Consider the following 26,034-nt stretch of genomic DNA (forward strand, 5'->3'; position numbering starts at 1 on the left):
GAAAACACAAATTTAATGAATTCTGCAGGCTAAGATCTACCAATTGCTATGTTAACTACATTCTTATACATTCATAAAATTGGCCCCAAAAACAATGTATTTTCCCCCCATACTGTGCTTTGCTTACTCTCTTAACAACTTTTCTCCTTCTCATCCCATCCGGTAAGTCTCCCATGACCCCGGGTTCCGGGTAACTTCTAAACTGTATCCCTTTCCCTAAACCCTTCATTCCTTTTCCTTCACCTCTCTTCCTTCCCCTTCGACTCTTCTGCCGCCACTAGGAGAGCAGATTTTTTTAAAACATGGTACAAGCTCCGCCGACGTGAGATTTTTCAAGTAATGGTTTTCGTCCATCAAACTTTTTGAAAATGGAAGCCCGTATTCTTTAATACCATCTTAAGTGACGTGTCGTGTCCCATTAACTTTCTTTTAAAGAAATTAGCAACTTTGCTATTGGGGGTATCCTTTCCTTCTATAATATCCGTATATGTGCCAATGAATTGCATCAGATTGGAAAGAATCAATATCTATAACAGGGCGAGGCAGGTCCCCCCCCCCCCCCCCCCCCCCCCCAAAGAGTACTTTAAAACACTGTTTTTTTTTCCCACAGGGGCTTTCTTCCACACAGTTTACTTCAGTATCTTGTAAGTCTTGAAGTACACCCCCCCCCCCCCCCCCTTCCTTGTAACTGTTCTTTGACCGAGTCCTAGAGTTTGAGGTATGTTCTAAAACTTTATCGGCTAGAATCGACGCATGCCCATGAACAGAAACAAATTGTTTTTCTTGCTCATAAAACTCCCGCGCCCTTCGTAGCAATTCCAAAGCCTGACTATTTAATGGCACTCCACAGCACAAAGGATTGTTGCTTGGTGAAATACATCGTTTTGGTGACATTGTTTAGTAAACAGAAGCTGTAGTCAAGGTGGTAACACAACACGAAGGCAGGCTGTCGCACACTAACGTACAATGTTTACATGGAAGCTGGCAACGTGGTAGTATTGACGGCAGAACCGGTTTTTGTTAGGTCCTGTTACTAGTTTAGAAGACGCAGTGCCTCACATTCCTCACTTGTTTTTCAGTTATACTGCCAACTTTATGGCGCTTGGGGAGTGACCTTGAAGTGACATGTTTCAGTGACACGAGTATAGATAAAAACAAAAAAAACACTTTATAATTGCAATTGTTTCTCAATATATGTAGTGTGTTAGATAAATTGAACAAATAAAATATGTGACTGGCAATAGTAAATTTTTTTTGATAAAACAAAACCATTACTGTACAGATGCAGGCTGTCACAAGTGTGTTGTTGTGGATAAAATAAAATTTTGTATCTGGGAGCTGTCAGCCGACCTACTGGTTCCATTAATTACACTTAATTGCAACATATGTGGAGATTGTCTACAGAAAATCTTTTTAGTTCATTTTGAAAATGATGAAATTTAGAAGTTAACTATTGCTTCAGGCATGATGACTTGCACTTTATTTAGTTATCTTAGAAAGATATTCCTTGCTGTTTTTACAGAAACATTTGGTTAAAAATGCCTCTGTCGAATTTCTTTTATCATTAAAAGTGGCGCTAGTACTGAGAAATCCCAAATTCTATGTGAGACGGAACTTTCTTCAGACATAATGAATGTTTTGGAGTTAATCGCACAGTAGAAATTACAAATAAATTTATAGAAGGTGTGGGAAGTTTTGTGCATGTATTTACGTCTATGAGCCTGTATGTTAAAGAATCGTCTGGTGCTTTGGACAAGTCAGCTCATCAGAGAAATGTTTTTTACCACGATTTCCCTTTTGGTGCATGTAAAATGCTTGACTCTTATATTTATTGTCCAGTTTTCATATTTTCAAGACTTTTTTAGAATTGCTTTGACACAGTGTGGAAAGAATATAGTTTCTGGAGAGTTGCGACACGATGGATACAGGTTCACAGCGGGTTGTAGAATTTTAATGTTATTTGTTCCTTCATGTGCATTTTTCTGCATTACCATTTACGAAACATTTTTCACTGCAAAATATGAAAATGCTCTGCCATTGTTCCATCCCCACACTCCTTGCATTATGAGTGACTGGTTTGAAAAGATTAGTTAGTGCATATGTATGTGTGCGCATTTGTCTTTATTGTTATGACTTTCTGCTGTGAATATTCTCATGTCGGATATATCATCGGTCACCTGATCTCGTGTAGTGCTCCTACATCAATGTAATTACTTGTCAACCTTTTGATTATTGAGAATTTCTGGATGCAACAATACATAAAATACAGGGAAGGCAATGACGTACCTGTAGTGGACTGTGTGTGGGGCATTGAAACATGTAACAGAAAACGGTATTCATACTAAGTTTTGAGCTGTTACACTTTTTCTAGTGAAAGTATACATTCACATTCACACTCCCAAGGCCAGGGCAAAACTGATTATTGAAAACTGTTATCTGTGCTGATGGCATTTGGGAGGAGTAAAGAAGGATGCATGAGAGGTGGGGGGAGGGTTGGAGAATGGAGTGGGGCAGATCTTTCAACAAGCCACTAAATGGCTACACAATAAGACAAAAGAAGCTCAGATGGTAGAGCGTATAAGGAGACGGGAGAGGAAGGGAGACCGAGGTGGAGTTAAGGGAAATGAGTGGAAAGGGGCAAAGAATGTTCGGGGGGGGGGGGGGAGAAAGGTAGTATACTCTTTGGATGGGAAAGGAGTGGCATGGCGAATGACTGAAGAGATAAGGGTAAAGGTAAGATTAGGTAGTGGGAACCTGTTTAGTGGAGATTTAGGCCAAGGGAACTGCAAGAGTGCAGGATATGCTGGAGATAAAACTCGTACCTACATTGTTCAGAGAAACTTACAGAGGAGGAGTATTCAAATGGCCCATGTAGAGGAGCAGCTGTTGAAGTCATTTGTGTTGTGGTCCAGAATGTTTTGCAACTGGATGGTCAAGTTTGCAATTTGCCAGTTTTGATGGTGGACATTCATGTGAGTAGACAGTTGGCTACTTACCACACCCTTGTAGAATGCTGTACGCTAATTGCTGCCTAGCTGATGTCTGAGGGTTATGCTAAAAGCTTTTTATCAGAAATTCAGATTTTTTTAAAATTTACTGTATACTTGTGACAACTTTTCAAAATACTCTCCATGAGCACTGGTATACGACTTCAAAAATGTCTCAGTCCAAGCTTCTTAAGGGAAGTCACTTGATCGGTGGTATATACTGTGACAGCCTCTTTATTGGATGAAAAATTCTGCCCACGAATTTTTTCTTTAAGCTTCGAGAAGAGGAGGGAGTCACACGGGTCCAGGCCAGGTGAATAGGGTGGGTGCTGGAACACTCTCACTCCTTCCTTCTCCAAGAAAGCCTTAGTTCTGGCAGCCGTGTTTTCTGAGGAATTGTTATGATGCAGATGAAGGTTCTCACTCTTCAGCTTTGGATGTTGTAGCTCTCATGTGGTGTTGACTTTGGGCAAACATTCAATCACGTATGCCCGGCATTGACTGTTCAATAGCTCCAACTTCTCTAAACTTTAGTGATTGGTTCTGCACCTGGAAAGTACTGTTCTCAGACTGCCCCTTCATTTTGGGGTCAAAGTGGTATCATAGTGGTACACCTATATTTCATCACCTATGGTTATAGTGAGAGTCTCTTTGCATTGCTCTAGTCGAATTTTGTTCATTTTCAAAAAGCTCCTGAGCCCTGGAAAATTCTTGAAACCAATTTCCAATGGTGGTCCTAGTAGGAGAAAAGTCATCAAAACACACAACAGAGAAGTATGGCATTCTTTTGCACTTAACTTCCTTTTTGTCGTCATTGCACAAAAACTGCATCATAGATCTACAGTGTAACCCTGCATTTACATTTTTCAAGGGACTTTAAAAAAATGGTGTAAAATGTGGGAAATAAGGTTTTAATCTGTGAAAGTTAGATATGGGATACGCCCTGCATTTTCGCACTTTATCTATGATATATGTACATAACAGGCATCAAAAGACTTGTCAGAGACTTTTTTATATTCAGATAAAGGTTTATTATCTAATGAAAACAGCTGATGTAACTGGAACTGATAAGCCTGGGAAGTAGGAACATTTGACTCAATTTCATATGTCATAATCATTGTTTTTAAAGCCTTCAGCTGTCATTCATTATTTAAATAATGAAATACTGCACTAGTTATGTATTTTTTCATGCTTAGCATGGCACGTTTCGAGAATTTTTTCTTGTTGTCACATATGTACAGAAGTATTTTGTGTGGTGGTTGAATGTGTTATTCTGCATCCCTTGCACTGTAGTTGCCTTTCAAGTTTATTAGGTACTGTGCTTCCTCAGTTACGTGTAAAACCACGCACGTGCAAACTGACACTGATATTGTTTGTTTGTGTAACATCACAAAAAATACATACGTAAATACCGCACTTGACAACAAGAATAAATTCTCGAGACACATTTTGCTCAGCATGAAAAAAATACATAAATTGTGCTGTGTTTAAACTAAAAGTGTTTGAGCAGTGTAAAATGAATGACAGTGTCAACTAGTGCTACAAGTGGCCAAATGCCAAAACGCATGATTTTCAAACAAACAAGGAAGATCAAAGAGTGTCTTAGATCGGAAAAAGGAAAAAAGGGACCACATGCAATGTCGGGAATATACTGTATACCGTGCATATGCGGAAAAGTTTGTCGGAATGACTGGAAGATCAATCAACACCAGGATCAAAGAACATTAGCGACATTGCAGGTTGGGGCAGGTGGAGAAATCAGCCGTGGCAGAGCACGCACTGAGTGAGACTGACCACATAATGAAATTCGCCGACACAGAAGTTCTGGCTGTGGAAAAGCACTATCTCACAGGCTTGTTTAGAGAAGCTGTAGAAGTACAAAAACACGCGAACAGTTTCAACAGGAAAGAGGAAAGCCTTCAGGTAAACGGATCCTGGCTTCCCGTACTGCAGCGAACAACCGTCGCAGGTAGCAAGAGGAGAACTGCACCAGAAATGACAGAGGAGAAGCCCTCGGACATTGGTGCACCAGGTACATATAGTCTGCGGCCGCGAGCTTGGCTCCAGTTCACCACTGGCAATGGAGGGTAAAGCTTTGACAATGCCAGCCACTCGTGCTGGCGAAACATCAGTAAAATCATTAGATGAACATCGGCCGAAGAACCCGAGACAGAAGCCAATAGGCAGTTTGTCTAAAAGTGGCCACGAAAGCCTTAACAATTTTGTTTTTACATTAAGTATGGTTCGACAAAGGTGTTACAGTGATAACAACAATCAAGAAACTGTGTGTTTGCGCAGTAGAGACAGTTTGGAAATGGCTGTGATTGGTCATGATATATTTATTCGAACGAACTAGTTACTCCCATCAGCCACCACACCAAGCAGAGGGTGGCAGCGGTGAGAAATAAGGCACAAGTTGTTCCAACTTTTACATATTTACTGGTTCAAATTCGATGAGTAGAGTGCCTTGGTGTTATGAAATTTAATCATGTAATATTTGTAAACACCGCTGGACGGCCAACATCATGCCAGCGCATTATTTTCTCCACAAACATTTTTTGTAATGCGTAAATCATGGGAAAATTATAAATATGTTGAACGCAAAATTGGTGCAAATTAACATTTTATGGGCATAGGAAATTTGATGGGAATTATGATAAATGTCATAAATGGTGGGAAAACGTTAATTCCGAGAACATTAAAGTGGCGCTATACTGTACGTTGCACTGTGTCAGAAAACAGAGCTACAAAGTCAGTGCGGATACTATTCTCTGTTATGTGTTTGTATTCTCCACACATCAGTCATCTGTAGAGGGGTGATTGCCTTTCCCTTATTTTGTGTGTTGATTAAAATAAGATTTCCAATGTCAGTGGACTATATAGAAGAAAAGATAGGCCCTCTTTTCTTCGATGCCGTGGTGCAAAGAAAAGAAAACCAGTGGCACAACAGGACATTAAGTGTAAAGGAAATGTTTGTTGGTACTATGTTTAGTCCACCTTTTCTGCATTGGAAACACAATATTCAACCAAGTGAAATTGATAAAATACGTGTCAAACATGGTACAGGTGCCGGGGTCAGAGTTAATTGTTAATAGAGGAACACTTCAGGAGTTTTTTTTTTCCCAGTACAACCGAGATTCAGAGTTCATAAAAACCACCCTATCTTGGCACAAATGAAATGTTCTTTTGATGTACTTTCCACTTAAATCAAATGGCTCCAAGCACTATGGGACTTAACATCTGAAGTCATCAGTTCCCTAGACTTATAACTACTTAAACCTAACTAACCTGAGGACATCACACACATCCATGCCCGAGGCAGGATTTGAACCTGCCACCATGGCAGCAGCGCGGTTCCGGACTGAAGCGCCTAGAACCGCTCGGCCACAGCGGCCTACTTTCCACTTAAGATGCACAAAGTTGTGCAGGTGGCCTGTTACCATGTTGTAGTTAGATCCCATCAACATGCAAATCCATTGTGAATCGAATGGGAATCCATGCGGGGAAGACAACATTCTTTTTGCGAAACACTGAGAAAATTTGGAGAACAGGCATTTGCAGCTGTCTGTAGGACGATCCTACTGCCGCTAATTTATGTTTCGCGAAAGGACCACAAAGACGAGCTTAGAGAAATTGGGCTCTTACAGAGGCATATAGACAGTTGATACCTTACTCCACTTGCAAGTGGGATAGGAAAGGAAATGATATGGTGGTGCATGGCGGTTCTTGATTGTGCTGTTAATCTTGATGTAGTATAGATTTGTATTTTATCTAAAATGAGTGGAGTGTACGCTCTTTCAAAACTCTGACAAATTGAAAACATTTTGCTGGTCTAGGAATTGAATGTAGACCATTACCTATTGCTGGCAGTGAGCTATCCGTATACTACTCGCCAATGCTGTAATTTTGGTTTTTGAGTCATTCTTCAATAGTGCAATTGGTCAGAACATTGTTTGTGAAAAATTTGAAGCCCTAATCTGGCCCTCAATTAAAGACTGCGAGGAAGTTCAGTTATACTGTAGTCCAAACTTACCATATACCGTATTTACTCGAATCTAAGACGCACTCGAATCTAAGCCGCACCCGAAAAATGAGACTCGAAATCGAGGAAAAAAATTTTCCCGAATCTAAGCCGCACCAGAAATTTGAGACTCGAAATTCAAGGGGAGAGAAAAGTTTTAGGCCACACCTCCAAATCAAAACAAAGTTCGTCAATTGTAATACGAGACACAATTTAGGTCGAATGAATGACGATACAGCCACAGGAGTTTGGTTCGAGTCGTAAGCTTAACAGTTAAGTTTTACCAGGTAGCCATTGCTATACGTCAGGCGCTCCGTCCATATTTATACGGGTACCCTTCCTTTTCACGTGCTTCGTCTGGTTTGAATCGATAGCTTATTTTGCTTTGATCTGATAAGTGCCGTTTTCTTTGTTATAGGTGTTAACGTCTCTCTGAGCTGAAAATGCATTATCATGCATTGTTTGTCTCATTCTGATAGTGCGTGTTTATGGCCTGTCGCCGCGCGCGGCATGGCTTGCTTTTGTGCACGCTACCGCCGCTTACAATTAAAAAAAAAGAAAAGAGAGGAATCGTCTCACTAGCGAAACAATGGCAAGAGACTGCTATTTGTTGTTACTTACACTGCTTTCTTTGATAATGATCAACGAGAACCAAATAATAGACTGCATATGATAGAATATGTTCTGAACGAGAGATAGGCGAAAATTTTTCTCCGTTTGAAAATCTTTGCGGCTGCTTCTCTAGTACGTCAAATTCTGCACAGGAATTAGTCATCTTAGATTTAAAAATCTAATCAGTTGCCCTGCTTAATTTCTGACTGTATCACTATTAGGCATAAGAAAAATACGAATGTAAACATGACACGATACGTATATTCTTCCGCGTTTGCTGTTGTCTCACTCTAGTTTCGTAGTTTATTAGGCAGATAGGATTTAAATGAAATAGCAGCAAACACAAAAGAATACGTGGCATAATGTTTACATTCATATTATTCTTATGGTGAAAAGAATACTGCATGTGATTCACATTTCGTCAGGTTCCTATTAGCAACCACCTCATCTCACAGGTAGTAAAAAATTCAACACGTAGAGTTGGCCATATTGACAAACATCCCAAACAGTCTTGCCAGTCGGATTTTCGTAGTACATTGAAATTCTGCTACATTCGAAGATGAACAATACGGAATTTGTATTTACTTCGTTGGATAATGTACGAAAATGCAGTAGTCGAAACTCGGGGCGGAGAAAAACGCTCGTCTTCCACCTTTTTTTTAAATTTATTTACTGACGCAGAGATTTTGGCGCCAGTATTTATCTCTGTGCCTTCAAAGCATGCCCTTGTAGCGCTACATATATTCGACGGCAGAAATTAGTTGTGGCGGCACATACCAACATTTTTCAGAACTTCCGCTTGCTTTGCACTCGATTCTAAGCCGCAGGCAGTTTTTTGGATTACAAAAACCAGAAAAAAAGTGCGGCTTAGATTCGAGTAAATACGGTATGTGATATTCAAGGAATGTTAAAATTATTCTGTTCTGCGAGTTGGTATGTGATTAATTTTTCCATAACCTCTGATTTTTAAAAAAAAGAAGAAGCTATATACAAGATGCGTTTGAATTATTGCTAGAAAGCAGTGTGGCTTGATGGCTAAATGTCGGACAACAAAATCAGATGTGTGGGATTCAGTCTTTGGTGGACCACATGATTTCTTCTGTTGTTTATCATTTCTTTCATTATTTGCCCTGCTCTTGTTAAACTGAAAAATATGAACTGCTATCTGCTATAACATTAATCAATCCAACTACGAACCTGTCCTCGTATTTCACAACAATGTGTTTTGTTCACCAGGTTACAGTTATTAAGTGGATAGAAATAAATCAGGAAGTAAAGGAGTACGGCGTTTACTTGAGTGCTGCTATCTGCTGCCTTTTGTATTACATTGTTGAACAGAGTGAACTGATTTGGTAGGCTCCCTACTTGGTAATTGCTGTCTCATCTCTTGCAAGTTCTTGTGACACGCTGATCAGGATGCATCAAGATGTCGTGGCTTCATATCTCAGTGTGATTAAACTAATATAATAATATAATAGTGCTATGATTGCACTAAATATTCATGTCACCTATATCACCAAGAACATTTTTGTATTATTTCCCGCATTGGATATTTGGAATAAATGACTGAATTAATTAGGCACGCTTTAGATGAGAATTTGAAAGAAACTACTGAAGCGTCTCACCGTTTGTCATTAGCATTATGTCTCTGTAATGTGCGAGAGTTTTGCTGTGTTGATTGAAAATTTGTGGCAATTTTCCATTTTTTTAGGAGCTCCATGGTCTGAAGGCAATTGTAATGTTCCTACATTCGTTACCTACGAATAAAAAGAATGTGCCTGAACTGATAAGGGATCCTATTGCATTAATTAAAGATGTGAGGACTCTTGTTGAAAGGCATAGGAATGACAATCCTGAAGCTGCTGTTACTGGAAAGTGCATTCTACAGAGGCCTGATGATAGCTTTAAGGTGAGTAATGATTCTTAATATTATAACTTGTCAACATCATGAATGAAAATTTAGGGCTCACTTTCACTTTTGTTCTGGTTCTGTGTGTCATTTTATACTTCTCATGTTTGGGCATTGGAAACAATTGCATTTAAAATAAATACATTATTGATTTATCTACAGATTAACTTGCGTATGGAGTTAAAATAATATGCACTCAGATTGTAATTCAATGATTTTCTTTACTTAAACCATTTCACCAGATAATGACATAAAGGTCTGTAAAAGAGTTTGCTCCAATGTCCGGTATTTTATTTATAAATGTCCATCTTGATCACCTGTACTACACAATTCACTATGGCCAGTTTTTGCATGCTACTGTCATCATATCTCTTACAAAATAGAAAAAAACGCTAAAGTGACAAAAATAATTTCAATTGGCTCAGGCCAAAATATACAGAAAATCTAAGAATACATATAACATTGCTGACTGCCATACATATCATTAAAAGTAGTCTGATAAATATGTCAAAGGCAAACATTCTGTACATGTAGGTATACACCTTACTTTGTAACAGATCTGATGATGGCAATAACCTGAAATTGGCCGTTTGTGAACTGCATGATATACGTGATGAAGATAGACATTTGTGAATGCACCATTTCGGTCAATGAAAATTGTACCATTATAGTAATTGTGCCAAGTGAGGATTGCATAAATAAATAACAGGAATTGTTTCATTGTGGGCTGAAAGATACTTATCAGTGCACACAAGGTTCAAGAGTTTTTGTTTCATCAGCTTGATTTACACTCAACAAGTGTATGTAAATAGCAAATAAAAAAGTCAGCAAAAAGGTGATTTGGAGAGAGAAGAAAGGCATAAAAACTTGCAGGGCCCTCCAGAATAATTATATGGATTTGTTGTGGTATTTAAGAATAGCCTGCTGTTTATGTTTTTTGATTTCAAAACCAATCTTTTGAACAATTGGTGGTCATACTCCAAGATCAAATTATGCAGAATGAGAACATTAGAATGTACCTTTAATAAGTAGGTAGGACCAGTGTGGTCTGGTTGTAGTCTTCTACGTAAATATAATCTACAGTAGTGTCAGTGATAACCAAACAGGATGTTTCATAATTAGGCACAGTATTAAATATGAAGAAAAATCCTAACACACTGAGCTGTTTTGAGGATTTTATGAAATGCACTTTAATATGGGTGTTCCACATATCTTTCTTATGGTGGTATATTTTTCCATGTCTCCAGAGAATACTTCTCAAAAACTAAGTTACTCATTTTGTAATACCAATCTTAAAATTAACTATTGCACAGAAAATGTAGTATAATTGAACAAAGTGCACAGAATAGCCATAATTCTAAATTACAAGTCAACAATGTATAAAATTAATTACAGCAGTTGTCATGTGTAATGGATAAGCAGGGTGAAAATTTAATATTAGATACAAAGAACACGTAACAAAAGTGAAAACAACCACTCCACTTTCAATATGTATCCTAAAGAAGAATGGCACTCTACAGTAGACGTAGCAGTGATCTTTGAGTTCTTCGTCAATTGGGAAAGGGGAGCTGTGTGAACATTTGAGTAGATCCACACACATTTGACAAAATGAAGTAACATTTTTAAATGAACAAATCAAACTTAGAAATGAAAAATATGTTGAATACTTGGCCAAGATCCTTCAGTGGATACATAATTCAGAACGAAAGACAAGCCTAAATTTTACATAAATCGGAATTAATTTTCCTCAAAGGTAATAAAATTCAATAACAGACTTGACTTACAAATAGATGAATAAAAAGACAGTTGTTTAGATACATCATAAATATGACAAGGCAAAATGCCATTGTGAGCAAATAACGTTTGACTCCCAAGATGTAAGTAAACAACCAACAAATGTATATTTACTATAAACACAATGTAACTTTACACTTTCGTGGGCTTGAAGGAATCTATGGAAGTCTGATGACTTAAGAGTTGAAACAGAATTTTTCTGTCCATTGGCAACCGTAGCTACTAAGCAATAGAACATACTTTAGCATTGTAAATAGGCACTGTGAATGCAATGTTCATTCCAATGTGCTGCCTGTGAGACCCAGTATTATGCAAATGTTGCTTGTAAATGAATCATGCTCAAAGGTAATAGTGAAAAAATAAAATAATGTAATAAAGCATGAATTTCAGCTCTGATGGAATACATATATAACAAATATGTTTTACAATGTATTGATGCTGCAGGACAGTATTTAACAAATATTCAATACTCAGAGTTTAAAATATGTGTGGTAACAAGAGTACTGTGTTGATGAGCTTCTTTATTGAAATTATTGTGGAAAGGAAAGTTGCCACTCACCATACAAGACTGTCAAATGAAGCTTTCGGCCAGTAAGGCTTACGTCATGTGTGCGAGTTGCGTTTGCTTGAGTGTGTGTGTGTGTGTGTGTGTGTGTGTGTGTGTGTGTGTGTGTGTGTGTGTGTGTGTGTGTGTGTCATCTAATTCTGACGAAGGCCTTACTGGCCGAAAGCTATGTTCGTGACAGTCTTTGTTGTTACTATCGGCGACTCAGCATCTCCGCTATATGGTGAGTAGCAACTTTCCTTTGAAAATAGAACTCCTCGTTGAAATGTTGCAACAGCCTTGTACATGACAGGAGGCAACGCCACTCAGCAATGATGTCAACAGCCCCTCTTGATTTGAATCGCAATCGTGGTAGCAGTGAGTGTCAATTCCATCCTGTGAATGGGGGGGGAAACAGAAAATTTATATCAAGTACCATAAAACGTCACATAGAAAGCGTGATTTGTTCCAGAATTTTACTCATAGTATGAAACACTCGTTAAGCAAAACAATTTATCCTGTGTAAATTAATGTAAAGTACAATAATGCATCGCATGCAGAAAAAGTACTAAAAGTTCTATCATATTCATGCCATGTATTGAAAGAAAATTGTACTTACAGTATTATGTACTCAATTATTCACACTACATAACTAATTATTTTTTACTAGGAAGCTATCTATAGTCACTTGTTTCTGCCGACACTTCAACACTTGCCAAAAATGTGACTGTAGCGCGTGTGGTAGTGTAGTAGTGTACGATACAATCGATTCCCATGCTTTCAGCACTTCTCTTATTGTGCCAGAAGATTGCTGTTTTGCTGTTTCTGCCCTCTCCTCCTCCTCCTCCTCCTCCTCCTCCTCCTCCTCTGACCTCTTCTTCACAACTTCCTGGTGTGAAACACACTTAAACTACTTAGGCTCTTCAGCGGTCATTTCTTGGCTGTGATCTTTCATAAGCTCATTGATATCATTGTTACTCACTTCTAGTCCCATACTCTTTGCCACACATACTCTCATTGACTACAGGCTCCACAAGTACTGACTAAAACGCCTCAGTCACATTTGACAACGCACTCCGACCAAAGCTTCTTCGAAGCAGAAGTGACTGTTCTCTTGGTAATCTCTTCCTACGCCTTTTCGATCATCTTCATGCAGGCGACAATGTTGAAGTGATATTTCCAAAACTCTTTGAGAGTGAGTTCGGTAGCTTGTCATCTCAAACCAGTGCTCGAAGAGGGATGCAGTGTAGAGCTACTTAAAGTTAGAAATAATCTGCTGGTCCATAGGCTGGAGTAACGGAGTGATGCTGGAGACATAAATTGAATCTTGATGTGTTGAAATTCTTAAAGAGATTGTCTTGTAGGCCGGGAGAATGGGCGGGAGCATTGCCCGTAACAAGCAAGACATGGCGTGGCAGATTAATCTCGAGCAAATATTTTTTTTACAAAAGGACCAAACACTTCATTGATCCAGTCACAAAAAAGATCGCGTGTCACTCAAGCCTTGTTGTCATACCTCCACATCACATTCTCTTCTTGAAGGCTCGTGGAGTTTCTGAATGGTAAAGAAGCAGCAGTTTAATTTTCAAATTGCCACTTGCATTGCCACAAAATAACATTGTGGGACGGTCTTTCATTAGCCTGTGATCAGGCAATGCATTCTCCTCTGCTGTTACAAAATTATGCTTTGGTATCTTTCTCCAGAATAGACCTGTCTCATCAAAATTAAAAACCTGTTGTGACAGATAACCCTCAGAATCTAAGAGTATCTTGAAGTTGCTGATGAAGTTCTCTGCTGCCTTTGTGTCTGAGCTGGCTGCTTCGTTGAGCCTCACAATGCTGTGGATGCCAGTTCTTCTCTTAAACTTCTCAAACCACCCACAGCTTCCCTTAAACACTTCTTTGGCCCCTGATCCTGGCGTCTTCTTAACGAGGTTGGTGAAAATCATTCTCGCCTCTCACAAATCATGTTGTTGTTAATAGAGGTGCTTTGTAATTGCTTTTCATTTATCCTTATAAATAGCAACCTTTTGACATCATCCAAGATAATCTTGTTGCTCCCATTGAAGCATCTACCACCTTAATCTTGTCCTTGTTCTTGAGGATAGTGCAAATATTTGATGTCGAACGATTTTATCTGCATGCTAAATCAGCAACATTCACAGCACATTAGTGTTTTTTGCTGATTTTACATTTCATTTTTAAGGTCATTTTCTTTTTTATGGTTGTCTTCTTGCAGATTTATCTTCAGGGACGTTTCTATGAAGGTTATTAAACATTGCACGCAAAAAAATTCACTATATGAACACAAGTTTAGGAAAATGTGTGATAACAAGTTGCACTAAGATGGTAGCAGTAAGAGCATTAAACCCAGACTGCAGTATGTACTAAATACATTGTTCATATGCCACTGCCGACAGCGAAAGGTGTTGATACAGTTGAACGTTTCCCCTGCAGTGTGCGAACTGCTGGTGACCTCTCACTAAATCATCGTCAATCATTATGTGAAACATTGTCATCTTTTTACAATTTTTTTTGCTCGTTACGCATGTTAAGTGAGGTTCTAGTGTAAAGTGTCAGTTTCAGTACGGAGATGGTGGAAGGGGCAGTGAGAGGAGTGTGGATGGATCAGTGGAGGAGGAGGAAATGGAGAGAAAGAACATGATGTATATGCCAAGGGACTCTTGGAATTTTTAAAATTCCAGGAATTTTCAGTGTTTCAGTTTTCATTTAAATTTTTGTAGTTTTCTGATACTCTTAACTAAGAACTTTACTTTAGCCCTCTTCTGCAGTATAATACAGCAGCAATGAAATATAAACAAGTTAATGACGCCAAAATAAAACTTTAGTGGCAAAGGGCATGTGCCACTTAGAACAACAGAACACTGTGCACACTGAAGCATCTGCTGACACCAAAATGTGTCAATTGCTGTAGGACGGAGATAGCAAAGAATTTCTTAAATTATAGAGCATTTGACTTCATTCAAAAATTCAACACTTCAAGGACTAGCCACTTGGAGAATTTCACACCCTGAAGACCAGCCATTTACTGTGGTATTTAATATTTTACTGGGACATTTGTGTTTGATATATCTTAAGAAGTAACAAACGCTAAAAAAGACTAATATTATATGTGAAAGCTTAGCTTTTCGTGTAGCTATACTGTGTGTGTATTAATTTAAACCATTAAGTTTTCCTATGTGTGTGTTCGCACTACTTAACAGTGATGTTGCTGTAGGCCGACTACATCACATGTCCTACGCTCTGTATGTCTACTTTCATTGACTGATGAGATGCAGCCAAGCGATATTGTCGACAACTGCCGGTATACTGACAGCAACACACCCTGCCATTTTCAAGGCAAATCTGTACCAAACTTTGGGTTGGCAGGCTTGGGTAACTAAGAAGGCTTCCTCTAAGCGACCCATAAATAGGTTGGCGTACGAGGGGGCCATCCTGGTACCCATGGCTGTTCCCTTTAATTGTTGGTATGTCTGGCCTTCGAAAGTGAAGAAGTTGTGTCAGGATGAAGCTGGGTAAGATAATGAGGAACGAGGTTTTAGGTAGGGTGGCAGGTGATCGGCATGAAAGGAAGTGCTCCATCGCAGCAAGGCCCTGGACGTGCGGAATATTTGTGTATAAGGAAGTGTTGTTTGTTGGTAATGAGGATCACCCTGTGGCTAAACATGCCTTGGTGCACGGCCAGCACATCTTGGCACAGTGTTACACCGTCTGGGTTATCTGGATACTTCCCACTAACACCAACCTATCAGAACTCCGGAGATGGGAACTTGCCCTTCAATATATCCTCTCTTCCCGTTACCCACCAGGCCTCAACATCCGCTAATTTCAAATTGCCACCGCTCATACCTCACCTGTCATTCAACAATATCTTTGCCTCTGTACATCCGCCTTGACTGACATCTCTGCCCAAACTCTTTGCCTTTACATATGTCTGCTTGTGTCTGTGTATGTGCAGATGGATATGTTTGTGTGTGTGCGCGCGCTAGTGTATACCTGTCCCTTTTTCTCCCTAAGGTAAGTTTCCGCTCCTCCTAGAGGAAGGAACCACTAGTTAACAAAACATTTGTCTAGCGACAGCACTGACATTTCTCCTGAAGATAGTTGGCAGCATTTGTGGCTCAGTATTCTGAAAGTATTCATTTGCATTTATAACCTGCAATAATCCTTTATTTACACCATCAAAAGTTTATAAATAGCTGGCAATCATTTGGTTTATTCAGACGTATGGACTGAGTAGTTAGGTGATAGTTGTGTTGTTGGGAGAAACACATAGAGTTAGTTGTGGGGAACAGATAAGTTTCTGGAACATAAACAGATGACTTTTTGCCACAAGCATAAAGTATTTGTAAGAGCTATCTTAAAAGAAAGTTACCTAAAAACTACACCTTGGCCACACATAACTACTTAGCCTGAAGTAACCACATCCCATTTGAAAAGTGCAAGATATTATTCATTATTCTGTAATTTCATTGTTGAGTAACACAAGAATTTTGTTAACAGGATCGAATACCTGGGAGAATACCACTGGCACGGAACTCTGGTAACCGTGCATCTTTGGGCGGCCCAGGTCCAAAACACAAGCTGGGTCGTGCATCGTGGGGTGGAAAAGGAGCTGCTGGACAGAATAGTGGACCCCGACGAAGGCGAACAAGGTGTAAACGTTGTGAGGCATGCCAGCGGTCTGATTGCGGAGAATGTACATTTTGTTTGGATATGGTTAAATTTGGTGGACCTGGCAGAGCCAAGCAGACCTGCATCATGAGGCAATGTCTACAGGTGATACATTCATGTGTTTGCACTATAGACTCTTTAAGTATGTTTTTAATGATTTTATTTACTATTTATTTGTTACTGGCACTCCCACGTCAGGAACTATTGAGATAATAAAATGCAAAGATGTTGTTTGTAGTTCACTGTACTGTCGATAAGGACAAAATATCTCCAGCCACCTTTTTGCTTCCTGTGTCGGCATCGCATTTTAAGAGCTGCACTAATTGTCCTTAGACCCTCTCTAAATTTGGGATCAACACATTCCTGAACATTGTTGTTTCAAAGATAAGGGTTACTTTTAAGTTGTTTAGCAGTAATACATTATAATTCCACTTTTACATTCCTGGAATTAACTTTTTTCACCATTTACAACATATTTTAATTGTATCCTTCAGATTTCCTATGTTAACAATGTTAATTTGCACGTGCTTTTGCATTAACATAATTATATATTTTCTGCCTTTTGTACTTAATGAAACAATGTTCATGGATAAAAAAATTGTGTAAGTGATGTATAATGATACTACCGTGGTTTCGCCCTCCAAGTAGTATTTACAGTCATTGAACATTAAATTTTAGCAATGGTCACTCTCTTTGAACAATTTGTACTGCTAGTACTTTTGCTCTAGATGCTCTAAATTTTGAAATAACTGTATTAGGTGTAGAATTGCTTGCAGCCATTTAGCCACATTCCCACACTGAGTGAACAGTTCTGTTATACAGAAGATACAGAATTTCAGCATGGCAAAGTTAAAATTGCTAAAATTCCCCTGGGCTATTATGCTGTGGTCTTTTGAGATCTGGTAGAAAACCCAACACTTTATCCCCATCTGTGGAGGACACCTTCTTCGAGAAACAGAACATTAGTGTAATATATAAAACCTACAAAGAAGATTCATGACTGTCTACTCAGCTAGGTACGATGTAGTTGTGGATGGGTGTACAAGTGTATCACAATGTGAAAGGTGGAATAGTGTCTAGAGGAGCACAAAGGCAATTGTTGTTGAGGAGAAACTGGTTAATCAACTGTAGTGTAATGCACTTTGCAACCAGGAAGACAAGATTTTATTTGAGAAAATGCAAGTTCTGCCACCCACAATTGGTTCTGCTACAGGTTGTATAGAGAAGTGGTAGAAATTGTTAAGCAAACTGATTACTTTCATCAGTAGGTAGAAAGCTTAAAGTTCAACAACATCTGTCTTGCGGTTCAGTAGAATTGCTCAAGTTCTCAGCTGTGCGACAACAAGGATGATGACACCAGTGTCAACAACCACCAATGCTTGCATTCACAACTCGCTTCATGTCCAGCCTCTCTCCACTGTGTTATGCACCTTAACAGTTCAACATTAGAAGTCAGTGGTGAGCCACCATGTGCTCCAGACTGTCCGTGAAGCCATAAATTACTACACAAATTTCGTAAGTCCATTGGAAAGTGCAAAAGAGAGAAAAGTGTGTTTTAGTGTGTCCATCAATTAAAGGAGAGAAAACATGTTTTAATTGGTAACTACACTGACCAACACAAAAACCGCAACATCCAATACATGATATGTAATCATCGTGTAATTATCTATTTAATCAAAGTGAAGCACTACAACAATTTTTTGATACAGGACATGTTATTGACGTTGCTTTGTGAACAAACGAAAGAAGTTTTGATTATTTATTGTACTAGCCTCAATTGTTGTTTCCCCCACAACCTGGGAAACACATCACTGAATGTTTTCCCACTTTTGTAGCACTGAAATGTTCCCCTTAGAATCACACGTGTTTGTAGGATCTTTCTCTGATTGTCATAATAAGCTTTCTGGAGTAAACATGCTGTTAAGCCCGGAACAAGCCGTGAAAGCTGTTGCTTTGGTGGAAGATGGTTGCATTGTGCATTACGTTGCAGAATGTTGACAGCTAGACCTTCACGATTTCCAGAACCAGGAAACTGGAGGCTTTGCTAGGAGACCAGAAACAGACCCAAGAAGAGCAACATCGGAGATAGATGACTGCTTCTCACAACTTCAAGTTCTTCGCACCCATCACACCACTGCTATTGAAGCATGAAATCAACTCCACCAGATCCAGGGGTTGATGTTAGTGAGATAACCATTCAAAAAAGACTGGAAGAAGCTATTGTCAGTCCAGGAGACCTGCTACGGGTCCGGAACTTTCGAGAGTGTTGCACAGCTTGACTATGTTTCACAAGGGAACGTCTTGGCTGGACAGTGCAACATTGGGATCAAGTGTTGTTCACCGATGAGTCACAATTTGGCCTCCGATCACCTGCCGGAAGACAGAGGGTCTGGAGAACGCCAGGGAAAAGGTATTTCCCTTGCACATTCTCATCCAGAACACCTTTCCATGGTGGTTCTGTGATTGTGTGGGCAGGAATCAGTACAGCTGCAACAATGGATTTGGTCTTCGTGGATCATCGGAGCCTTAATGTACATTGTATGTGGAGGAAATACTTCTGGAGTGTGTTGGGCCTTTCACTCCATTTATTGGTGATGATTTTACAGTAATAAACAACCACGTGTTGCGAGAGTTGTGCAAGAGTTCTCAGATGAAATAGGGATTCATGCTGTGGACTGGCCTGCTCGAAGCCCTTATTTGAATCCTATTGAGCATGTTTGGGACTGGCTGGGGAGAAGAGCCCGTCGAGAGATCCTACAGGACCTACAGAACACTCTGCTGGAAGAATGGGTTATGATTAATCAACAGGACACTACCACATTAATCAGGAGCATGCCTGATAGGTTGAATGCCGTCATTGGTGCAACAGGTGGCAATACATGCTTAGGAGCTAACAGAGGTCTCAGAGATAGCCTCCAAGATCTGTGAAGTGTATAACATTAAAACAGTCATGCATTATCTTTATGAGCTTATTCCAAATTTCTGTGAAGTGTGCATCTCTGGCTTAATTTGCTAATTTTTTTTATAATTGTTGTTCTCTTTTAATTGTTTGACACTCTAGATGGGACCGTACCCAATGTTCCATCATCGTATAGTGCATTAGTGTCATAAATGTAAAATAAATTTCAAGTTTTGTTAGAAATTGAAGTGTTTAGTTTTTCATGCTGGTCAGTGTATTTTACCTTCTACAGCAGTTCCATTCTATGTTAGCAGAAAGATACACTCATGAAATAGCACTAAGAAACTAAAATAGCCCTAACTGAACCTGCGGAGCAGCTAGTTAGAATTGGTTTTTTTCTCACATACAATATCAGTGTTTCATTCAGTGCATGGCAAAAGAAAGATTCCATTCTTGCTACGCTGTGAAGCAGGCATTCCAAGTACTCAGTGCACCCAACTCTTTGATGGAGATACACTATGTGATCAAAAGTATCTGGACACTTGGCTGAAAATGACTTAAAAGTTCGTGGCACCCTGCATCGGTAATGCTGGAATTCAATATGGTGTTGGCCCACCCTTAACCTTGATCACAGCTTCCACTCTCGCAGGCATACGTTCAATCGGGTGCTGGTAGGTTTCTTGCGGAATGGCAGCCCATTCTTCATGAAGTGCTGCTCTGAGGAGAGGTATTAGTGTCGGTTGGTGAGGCCTGGCATGAAGTCGGCGTTTGCTAAACATCCCAGAGGTGTTCTGTAGGATTCAGGTCAGGACTCTGTCCAGACCAGTTCATTAGAGGGATGCAATCGCCATCCCCGAATTGCTCTTAAACAGTGGGAAGCAAGGAGGAGCTTAAAACATCAACGTAGGCCTGTGCTGTGATAATGCCATGCACGACAACAAGGGGTGCAAGCCTCCTCCATGAAAACCACGACCACACCATAACAATACCGCCTCCAAATTTTGCTGTTGGGACTACACATGCTGGCAGATGACGTTCACCGGGCATTCACTATACCCACACCCTGCCATTGGATCGCCATATTGTGTACCGTGATTCGTCACTCCACACGACCTTTTACCACTGTTCAATCGTCCAATGTTTATGTTCCTTACACCAAACGATACGTTGTTTGGCATCTACCGGCATGATGTGCGGCTTATGAGCAGTCAATCGACCATGAAATCCAAATTTTCTCACCTCCTGCCTAATTGTCATAATACTTGCAGTGGTTCCTGATGCAGTTTGGAATTCCTGTGTGATGGCTTGAATAGATGTCTGTCTATTACACATTACGACTCTTCAACTGTCGATGGTCTCTGCCGGTCAGCAGGTGAGGTCGGCCTGTACACTTTTGTGCTGTACATGTCCCTTCACATTTCCATTTCATTGTCACATTAGAAACAGTGGACCCAGGGATGTTTAGGAGAGTGGAAATCTCGCATACAGACGTAATGACACAAGTGACACCCAATCACCTGACCATGTTCGAAGTCTGTGAGTTCCAAGAAGTGCCCCATACTGCTCTCTGATATGTCTATTGACTGCTGAGGTCACTGATACGGAGTACCTGGCAGTAGGTGGCAGCACAATGCATCCAATATGAAAAATGTATGTTTTGGGGGGTGTCCGGGTATTTTTGATTACATAGTGTATAATAATTTAAGTCAGTCCTATCATAAGACAAGAGCTCTAATAAAATATTTCAAGATACATGTATTTAGCTGGTAACTAATATTTACTGGCAATGGCAGACTAGATTACTGGCCCTACTCTGTCCACTAAAAACAGTAGAATATTTTTGAGGTTTAGTAAACTGTGTAATTCTCTTCCAGTTGTTCCGAGTGAGGTGGTGGTCTAACCATTAAGAACTGGTCTCGTATTCAGGGGGAGTGATGTTCAGATCCCCATCCCACCATTTGGATTTATGTTTTGTGTTGTTTACCTAAGGTGAATTTCAGATTGCGTCCTGTGAAAAGGGTACAGCCAGTTTGCTTACCCATCCTTGCCCAATGTAAGCTTGTGCTCTGGCTGTTATGACCTTGTAAACATAACGTTGAAACCTACAGTCTTCCATCATTCTTTTTCTCTAATCCATAGACTGAATTAAATTTTGTCAACAGTATATTTTTATATGAATGTGCAGTTTCTGTCCAAAAGAATGGACACCGTGCATTCATAGAATTGATAAGCCTAGCTGGGCAATGGATCGCCGTTCTTCACGTGCGAATCAACAGATACATCTGACCTCCTGCAGGAATCTTAAGAGTAGTGAACAGGATTATAGTGGACAAGGATTGCGGATAGATGGCACTCAGTGGGAATGTGGATTGGCCTTGAGGCGTGCCGATATAGTTCGTGCAGCAGCGATAATGCTGTGTCGCGGATGGCGCAGTGGTTACCACACCTGTCTAGTAAGCAGGAGATCCCGAGTTCGAATCGTGGTCCGGCACACACTTTCACTTGTCACCGATTCTGCTTAATGGCCTGTTGCAGCTGACAGCAGTGAGCAGCCTTTAATTTACATATAGGATATTTTATCTTCCTAATTAATAAAGATACAGTGCTGTGATAGTTTTTTTCACCTATGTGTTGTGCACATTGATTATAGACATCAGAATAAACAGTTTCCTCTCGTTCATTATGTCATTCATGTGGGAGAAGATTATGCATAGCTAACACTAAATAGAAATAACATAGAGCATAATGTGTGTGCCTGTTTCATAAGTACTGTTTTCTTCAACAGCCTATGTTGCCCGTTACGGCTGCATGTGTCATGTGTGCACTGGATGGATGGGGCCAAGCACCTGTTCTTCCTATTCCGAAGACAAATCGTGAAGCACCCAGTTCACTCATGGAATGCTGCATCTGCTACGAGATCATTCACCCCGACTGTATAGCAAAGACAGTATGTAACACATTTGTATTTCTTGCAATATTACTTTGAAAGCAATCCTTTTTTTAAGTTTTATCACTTCATATGTATCACATTTAAACCTTACCTTTTCGATGGGCTGTTTTAACATTGGATTCTATGTATTTGACTAATTATACTGCTGTTATTATTTGTAACATCACCTGTATTCTGAAACTGTGTGCACACGTACATGCGCGCACACACATTCTTCTCTCTCTCTCTCTACGAAATAGGTTTGCTTATATGAAATATGTTTGCTTAGTTCACTTGTGTAGATAATTACTTAAGTAAACCGTTTTACTGTGTGACACACAAGTTTTTTAGTTGATGGTATTGTAATATTTGTGTTTTCATTTTTAAAAAGATAAAAGTCTTGGAGTCATAGCCTGATTTGATGCTTACTTGTTTGAGAGAAACAGTTTTTTTATATATATTTTTCGTTTTATGTTTTGCATAGCAACATTGTGTACATTGACGGCTTATGCTCTCTCTTTTTTTTCCAAATACAGTATAACCCCACTCTTAAGTTCCTGGAATTAACTTTCTCCACCATTTACGACATTTTTTATCGCTCCCATCAAATTGTCTATTTTCACTATGTTAATTCACACCAGATTTTGTGTTAACATATTTATAATTTTCCCGTGATTTTCACTTAATGAAAAAGAGTTCGTGGAGTAATTGACTTAAAATGATGCTGACATGGTGTTGGCCTTTCCATATGTTTACAAACATTATATGGTGTTTTCTGACAACAGGACACTGCTCAGCAGACCCGAATTGCTAAAAGTAGGAACAATACACGTTTTATCTCTTGTTGGTATGAATTTCTACTTGACGTTTTGGCTGATAGGTGTAACTATACTTCATTCATCATAAGAATAAACCTTATGCAAACAAACACAAATGTCATGATTGGTCAGCAGCCATAGCTGTCGTACATTGGTGCCGTTACGCTCTTAGATGTAGGCCCAGTTTATGTGTTAGATATCTTATTACTGTGTCACTGCAAAAGAACCTTTTAAGACATTCTGATGTATTAACAGCCATCAATGTTTTTCTTAATCTTACTTGAGTTACCTAATTCTTATTTCAAAAATCGTGTACAGTCACAGTCTCTGTAAACGCTACTTGTGCTCAGATTGTCTCGCCGTTCTCATATTCTGTGAAAGTGGATGACACTGCTTTCTGTTTCATGGTGAAATGCATGCAGAACACTGTTAATGGCAAGAAACAAGTTTTTACTTAATGTTTTTCATAAGATTACGGAGAAAAATCAGCTTTCATTTTTTTTGAGAAACACTATGTACTAAATATAAGAAAAATGTGTTTGTTATGTGTACGGTGTAAACAGTAGCGTCTAGGTATGATAATCACGTACCCTAGCGGGTGGCAGTTCGAAACTTGTTGCAGTTAACAAGTATTGTTTCATTTTGAATACATAAATCACTAAAATATGAAATTCATCAAATATATGTTAATTAACTCATATTTAACCATCATTTTTCAAGAAAAATGCACATCGTCTAGTTTCTAATTACATATTGCGCACAAAATTCTGGTTGCCGTTGCAAATGTACATTATTAATTACTGATATTTTATAAAAGATTGTTAAAGATTGTTGAAGTTAAGAAAATATAACACAGTTAAATTGTTTAGAGAAAATGGAAAAAACAAATACTATTTATTTGTATAAGCTGATTATTTTGTAGAGGAGATGTGGTTTCACACGATCCCGAATGATACCCATCATAGAAACGTGGCAAACAATTTTCGCAGTGGCGAACACACTGTACAAATGCTGCATATTTACAGTTGTCACTGTAACACTGCAACCTGAATCCAACAGAATTGATCTGGAGCCAAATTAATAAATTTGTTGTGAGAAATAACAAGACATTTAAGCTGCAATGTACTGCAACTAATGCACGAAGATTTGCTTCTGCCAAATGATTGCGAAATGCAGAACAGTACGTCATAAAATAGGAGGAGGAAATGTGAATTTTTTGGTGCTTGGGTTTCTGTTGCTGATCACCTCATTATTAACTTAGCAATACTGGAATGTACCATATTCCTCGCAGTCTGATGTGATAGGGAAGGAGTTCAGAGATTACCAGATAGCTGACTGTAACACCTTCAGTGACTTCAATATTTAACTACATGGGAAATCAGTGGTGCACTTTTATGCCACGTGTAGCTGATGCAGAATAATTACCCTTGTTAATTTCGGGAATTTTCATCACTCGTGTTTTTAATTACAGTACTATGTTAGCTAAGATCGAGTGCATGTTGTGTTTTCTGTCTGGTCATCTAAGAAACGTATCGCCTGAGTTTTGCCATATATTATTTTCTTCTGTTTAAAAATTTAATGACATTCAAAGCTATATTGTTTTTCTGTTCATCTCTTTTTACATCTTTACTGCAGCTGTTGACATCACTGCAGGTTAGTTGTATCACTTGCCTGGCCAGCGCTGTCCAAGTTAAATGCACTGGTAAAGCTGTTACCCCATATCATCGCTGAGCCGATGTACACATAATGCACAGCATAAAACTTATCGTCCTTATCATACTTGACTACTCGAGACAGCTTGGCTTCCATTCCACGTGAAACAAAATCCTATGAGGTTCCAGCAAATGCAGAATAATACATAGTGTAATGTTTACATGGCGTTTAGTCTTATGATGAATGGAGTATAGGTTCATTCAAATCAAGGAGGCTAAATTCTAAACTCTTTAGTTTGAAAACAGGTATCGTGATCAATCGTAATGGTTTTTAAACTGTCTGTGCAGCATATGTGGAGCTTCACGATTGTTGTGACTTTTGTGACGTGGTACCTTTTTATTACTCGACTGCATATTTCATGTGTCTCATTGTTTGGCCATTTGGAGTGATGATAGACACTTTTGCTTTCTCTGTGTTGCTCAGATATTTTTGGTTTAAACACAGCACCATTTATGTATTTTACTATGGTTAGCAAGACATGTTTTGAAAATTTATTTTTCTCGTCAGGTGCAAATATTTTCGTAAGTATTTTTTGTTTATGTTTCACAAACAAATGACACAAGTGATAGTTTGCGTGTGTGTGGTTTTCTGCATAACTGAGGAGGCACAGTACCTTATAGCCCCAAAGATGACTGCAGCACAAGAGACACAGAACAACACATATGCAGACTCCACACAAAATAATTATGTAAATATTTGCACTTGACATTGGAAACATGTCACGCCAAGCATTAAAAAAATACATAACTACTGCAGTGTTTCATTATTTAAATCATGAATGACACTTGAAGGCATTTCGAATACATTGATTATGAGGTATAAAAGTAAGTCAAAGTGTTTCTACTTTCTAGGCAATTAGCAGTTCCAGTTACACTAGTGGCTAAATGCATAAAAAATTCAGATAACATTTTTCCGATAATAAATAAGTCCCTGATTAGTATTTTGTAAGTATTTTGATGCTTATTATGTACATTAAATGTACAAAAAGTGTGAAAATGCAAGGGGCATCCTATATGTAACTTTTACCCCTTAAAAAGTTATTTTCCACATTATACATTTTCCCGCATTTTGCATCGTTTTCGTAGTGTCACTTGAAAAATGTATGTGGGATTT

The 26,034-nt window shown here is 39.0% G+C and overlaps 1 protein-coding gene across 2 annotated transcripts in view; it reads left to right on the forward strand.

The window, feature by feature from the left end:
- Nucleotides 1-26,034, forward strand: part of LOC126101089 (jmjC domain-containing histone demethylation protein 1) — a 122,022-nt gene that overhangs the window by 11,948 nt on the left and 84,040 nt on the right. For both annotated transcript variants that reach the window (XM_049911767.1, XM_049911768.1), the window contains exons 8-10: nt 9,332-9,529; nt 16,392-16,667; nt 22,247-22,408. In XM_049911767.1, the coding sequence (XP_049767724.1) occupies nt 9,332-9,529; nt 16,392-16,667; nt 22,247-22,408 (636 nt within the window). The remainder of the gene's footprint in view (nt 1-9,331; nt 9,530-16,391; nt 16,668-22,246; nt 22,409-26,034) is intronic.

The sequence above is a fragment of the Schistocerca cancellata genome, chromosome 9 (genome assembly GCF_023864275.1).
Source record: "Schistocerca cancellata isolate TAMUIC-IGC-003103 chromosome 9, iqSchCanc2.1, whole genome shotgun sequence".
Classification (NCBI taxonomy): Eukaryota; Metazoa; Arthropoda; class Insecta; order Orthoptera; family Acrididae; genus Schistocerca; species Schistocerca cancellata.